The sequence below is a fragment of the Mytilus edulis genome, unplaced genomic scaffold, assembly GCF_963676685.1.
Source record: "Mytilus edulis unplaced genomic scaffold, xbMytEdul2.2 SCAFFOLD_469, whole genome shotgun sequence".
Taxonomy (NCBI): Eukaryota; Metazoa; Mollusca; class Bivalvia; order Mytilida; family Mytilidae; genus Mytilus; species Mytilus edulis.
This window is the reverse complement of record NW_027267421.1, coordinates 30,795-36,586: the sequence shown is the minus strand read 5'-3', so window position 1 is coordinate 36,586 and position 5,792 is coordinate 30,795. Positions and strand designations below refer to the sequence as shown.

General features: G+C 30.2%; 1 protein-coding gene across 1 annotated transcript; it reads right to left on the bottom strand.

Annotated features, from left to right (window-relative positions):
* Positions 1-873: 873 nt before the first annotated feature.
* On the bottom strand, positions 874-5,474 carry LOC139505451 (uncharacterized). The gene is made up of 4 exons (XM_071295029.1): positions 5,325-5,474; positions 3,687-3,747; positions 2,167-2,329; positions 874-1,642 (listed from the first exon to the last, which is right to left on the bottom strand). Exons 2-4 carry the CDS (start codon positions 3,708-3,710, stop codon positions 1,314-1,316), a joined length of 516 nt encoding a protein of 171 aa, XP_071151130.1. The 5' UTR covers positions 3,711-3,747; positions 5,325-5,474; the 3' UTR covers positions 874-1,313.
* Between the last annotated feature and the right edge of the window lie 318 nt (positions 5,475-5,792).

Sequence of the window (5,792 nt, the reverse complement as noted above, 5' to 3'; positions counted from 1 at the left end):
TTCGGCGAGTGTTTGTATTCCATATATATAAATGAAACTCCGACATTAACTGATGGAAGCGTATGAGCTGCAAAGGAGGAAAAACTGGCGACAAAAGAAATAGCATCCCCTGCTATATATGAATCAAACCCCGAATCACGATAAGGAATAGGACACATCAATCGGTTAATTTACATTCTTAGAACATTGAGGAAGACTTTTGTTGTATTGCAGGAATAAATCATTGGATTGAGGCAAAAAACACACCATATTTGTCTGCCAACAGTTATGCTGACCATAATACTTGTTTAGTGTTTTTTATCATCATAAACCATACGCAGCAGGTTTTTTTTTTATTGGTAAACCCTGTTGACGAAATCCGTATAAATTGAACATGTACTAACGACGTAACATATCAATTGGGTAAAAACACATTGAATGACAATACAGAGAGTACTTTTTACTAACAGGCCTTAACGTTGTCAATACGAAAATGCAACTTCGTTTATCATAGATCCCACTTGTAAGTCGTCAATATGTGTTTGTCTCATCATTAATGTCCAGATATGAAACCATCATATTCATTGGTATATATTTACGATTCAAGCATTAGAAATGTAGTTTTATTGGGCGGCAACAATATGACATATCTGTGCACCGTCTGATCAACATTTCTGGAGTATAAAAGTTATTTTAATATAAGATGGTAAACCAACAGGGCTAGCAAATAGTCGATTTGACTGACAAATAAACACTATTATTGCAATTGCACTTGTAATTGATATACAAACGGACAAGATATACTTACTTTTCGTCTGTAATTGGTCGACATTGCGTTACCAGATTAACGTGTGTTATGTAAATGCATTGGTAATCTATAAGCAAAACATAACGTTATTCACTATAGGTATTTTATTCATATTGATGTCATGTATTTAACCATTTTCGTTCATCCACTTTACATTAAATACTATTATCGACAGTAGATAAAAAATAAATGACAGTTTTATTTATAAAGTTCATAAAAAAAATCCATGAAACTCAAAGTTTTACAAAATCGCTTCATTTAACTTTATTTTAGCAATAACCATCAGAAAGGATAAACCGCAGTTGGTTTTACAATAAACGAAAAATATTATATATCACACTGACACCACTGATAAACATCTAACCGAACAATTTACTTGAACTAAAAAAAAATTACAAATCGTATTAAGCCAAATCAATGGTGACATAATATTTACATGAGAACAAAAGTAAATGTTTACACTATCCTATTTTCCGATTTTGTTAGATGTAATGAAAAAGCTACCAAAAGAAATATATTTGACTTATTAAAAGCAACGCCAACCAGGTGAAATTGTATGACTGGTATTTGAGCAGGTCTTTAAGAAGCAGGAACAATCTTCTTGTGATGGTTTACAAAAGCATGGGTTGTTTGGTTTCACCAGGAAATCAAAACCTCGTCTGTAGTCACATCTGCAGGTAGTATCAGTGTTACGATTTCCTGAGTCATATACAACCTGCCCTTCTTCATTGCAAACTGATTTCAAAAATATGCAATTCGTACTAGCATTTGTGAAAAACTTGATTGGGAATGGCTGGTATCTTTCTACAGAGCAAACATCTGCATCTATTCCTCCACGAAGAACTGCTTTTCTACCTGTAATTATTAAGTTAAAATGTGTCATTCCTTTCTTCACTGGATCTTTGCTGTCATATTTGATCCAGCGTGAGGTGTTTTATCCTTTATTTTTCAAAACGTTTTCTGATTTGCAACAGTGCTAAAAAAAAAACACACAGTTTTGGAGACATCCTTCTTTAGGGAACGATGTTAATTTTGGTTTGAGAATTCTAACCGTCTGATGGCAACACTGTCAACTTAACTGCAATTATGAATAATGTTTGATTTATTTATATAGAAACTAAAGAGTTTGTCGATGAGTTTTGTTATAATCTATAGTTGTTGGTGATATAAGAAGGCGTTTAATAGACCTTGCACTAAAGTAATGGTTTACGTTTTTGTAAAATAATTCATTATGTGGTTCAATTTATATGAAAACAAAAATTACTGCAGTTAACTGGTTTATTTTAGACATTCTAATCAAACCACCTTGACCTATACAGACAATATATACCCTTCAAATGAAGACCAATAAAAAATGGATATACGCTAAAATTGATTACCTGGTTGTTGAAAATCTGATCTTGTACAGTTTTCAGAATATCCCTTGATTAGATCATTCTTTAGACAAAAGTATTTTGACGGATCTGCACAGTGACTATTGGCACGCAGTGCCCATTGCGCAGGTTCAGGGCATTTCAGCGGAAATGATACACATAAATGTACCTAAAATAAAGCAAGCATTTTAGGGTGACGGAATCGTGGTCTCTGACAATCTTATGTATGTCACCATTCTTTTAAAAATGAAAGTATGGAGACAACAAAAAAACACAAACAACAAAACAAAAAATAAGCTAATAGATAATCGAAGTAGTCGCCATTGATAAAATACAAAAGCTCAACAATGAAATACATACATTTATTTCATGTCTCTGAAAGCATCTTGGGTAAGTAAACTCATTAATAATGATATTTCAAAGTGGAAGTTAATTCCTTTGAAATATCTTTGTGTGTTTGGTATTAATTGGTTGATTTTTAAAATGAATCGTTAAAAAAAAAGAAAATTCTAGAATAATATCAAACACATCTCTGAATTTTATAGAGAAGTATTTAAATGTTGGGTAATATAAGGTGGTGGACAAACAAAAACAACCCTACTAACTTCACAGAAATAAGTTAACAGGTAATTTTGATAATAAAACCATTATTTTTAAAAATTGGATTAAGAGTAACTTGATATTTGTTAATGATATTATTGATGACACTGGTATTATATCTCAATATTTTATTTTGCAAAAACTAGTCTGCAAGAATAATTGGATAGCAGAAATACATATTTAAAAAAACATCCCAAAAACAGAAACTGATCTGGAAAGGAATTACATTGAGGCTTCAAGCTTTTCAACAGACATATTATATAAGTCAATTTGTTAAGATAAAAATGAACCCTCAACTTGTGTATTTCAAGAAATTTGTACATATATTTTATACATATATACCAGCAACTGATTACTAACCTGGGTAATCAGTGGAATATCACAGGATACATCAAGAAAAGCTTGGTTTCTTGAAGTAACAATGTAACAAGCATGTTTGGTGAATAAATATATATTGTCGTTAAAAAAAAACAATTAAATACAGTTTAAATAATGTTTTCAACCCCTGAGTTTGGAGTTTTCTACGATTCGCTAAGTCTTGTCTGTTATCTATGAGTTTTAAACAAATGTAAATAACTGTTGCCTATATCTATCGATTCAAGTATTTATTACAATGTGCAAGACTAAGACACTTTTTGGAATATTGTGAAATCTTTGTCAATGACTTTCACATTAAAAAGCTGCAAATGTAAAGGAAACTTCCATTTCAATTTCTTCCGCATATTGTAGTGTTTTGACAAGGTGTATTCGTTGTTGAATATTTCTTTGTGTTTCAGATTTGGTCAGTGGTTTCATGTTTATCAACCAAAACAGTCACTAAACCACAATTATCAATCATATAAGAACACTTATACACACGCAAAGATGTATTCGTACAAATAACGAATAAAGTTTTAAATAGTCATTATAAAACTGAAGTGACTTACCAGCATCAATAGTTTGAACCACATAACTGTTGAACTCCTGACTACAGTTGTGAAGCTACATCTGCAAATTTATGATTAAAGTAATTAAATTTCTTGTATTAAGATAGAAAACATATATACATATTGTGCTAGTTTGTATACAACGTATGTTCGACTTTTAAAAATACTCATCGTGGTTTTTTTTAATATGAAAGAAGATTTAAAAGTGACCTGTGAATGCACATCAAGTAAAATTACAGAAATCTGAATTAAAATAATGCCGTCTTCTTGTTTACACCTACATCATGTTGATAATGAAAAACTAAATAGCCCAGGTTTTATAGTTAAACTTATTCATGTATACTTTATAACTATGAAGGTTCATATAAATATAAAAATAAGGAGATGTGGTATGATTGGAGTTTACATTTACTTGCATTAATTTACATTGCAATACACAATAATCCTACGAAATCACAAAATAAAATTAATTAATTTTGAAAGGGTTTTTAATATGCTGATAAAAGGGTTTATTGAAATATGGTTGTGAACATACATTGCGTTGTATGTTTGTGAATTATATTTGAATTCATTTGTTCTTACTTCATCAATATGTACTCTCTTTGCTAATGACGGTAATGATAGAAATGCAACTAGATCATTTCAATGAAGAGTTAAAATATATTATAATTTATTACAGCTAATTTCCTAATGCTTGTAAAGTAAAACTTAGGTTGGCCTGCTTGCTTGTTTGAATACATGTTTATTCAAGCTTATTAATCAAGATTGACATCTTCAAAAAATATATATAGGCATAGTTTAAACCTGTATGTATCATATTTAAATTTAATTGGACTTTATCCCAATAAATCTGTACAATAAACATACATAGCAAGCAAGCTAACCAAAGTCTTGCTTTACATGCTGTAATTTACTTTTATTTATATTTAAAGAATAAACTCATCGAAGAATTCAATTAATAAAAAAAATTTAACGAGAGACCGAACAACACATTAATTTACGAATTCGCGTAGACGATAGTTATCAGTCTTGTTCTATCATAAGTTGGAAAGGTTTTTTTTCATATTTGAACCTTTGATTGGTTATTCTGGGTTTTTGTTTATACTTTGGCTTTTTTAAGGGGAACAAAGTTAAAAATGCAGGTAACTTTATCTTTTTTTACGTATTCACAATTTGTTTTGATGCAACGTCATCGACAACGTCTTGGCAAAACCTATTGTTGTATGACGTCAAAGAAGTGAAATTATCAAGTTTATTTAACATATGTAAATATCGGATTTTTTTTCACTTGGAACTCAAAATAATGCATTGCAACTAATTTATATCATTATTTGTTTACATCATGTTAAAAACAGTGTAATACTAGTCAATGCAATATTTCAATGCTTACAAAAATGAAAGTTATTGTTTCAATGTTGCTGTGGTTTTTTTTTTAGATTGAGCATCATTTATAACATACACAAATTTATTAGCATTAAAAACTCAAATGTCAATATTTTGCACTGAATATAAGTTTCTAAAGTAATGGAGGAACCACCAGAAGAGCTCGCCAATGACATTTTATGTCGGTTGCGAAGTAAGAACGTTAAACAGATTTTAAACATAATAACTTATATGCAGATTTGCAGGAATACCCACCATCGTAGAAGTTCAGCTTAGTTCTATAATTTTACACTTTTCAATACTGTGATGTCTTTTCAAAACAGTCTTCCATAATGGGACAAGATACGAAATTCATGTGTGCAATTAAAAGTCGGAAGGTCGTAAAATGGCGTCTTCTCTTGTTTCAGAGGCGATCTACAGAGTTTGTGTGTTACATGAAACACAACATCTTAAATATATGTCGATTTGTTATGCGTAAAAAATATATAATGTCATTCTAAATGACAAAATTTTTCTTAAACTACTGTATATATTCACTCTGCTAAACATAAAAATATTATTATTAAACACTCGTAATGTGTCACCTGGAGAGCACCCCAGAATTACAGAAAATTTTGTATGTCAATTATAGGTATATATTAGAAATGTCGTTGGTTTATGCTAAAAACAAACATTGAAACATATGCTTAAAAAAAATCTCCAAGCAAAAATCTCTCAAAAGTA

Bases quoted from the DNA above. Each gene is read 5' to 3' on its own strand.
- LOC139505451 (XM_071295029.1), bottom strand. From the start codon at position 3,710: ATGTGGTTCAAACTATTGATGCTG. The intron at 2,330-3,686 runs GTAAGTCACTTC...GCTTTATTTTAG, and splicing joins GGTTCAAACTATTGATGCTG to GTACATTTATGTGTATCATT. The intron at 1,643-2,166 runs GTAATCAATTTT...TAATAATTACAG, and splicing joins ATCAGATTTTCAACAACCAG to GTAGAAAAGCAGTTCTTCGT.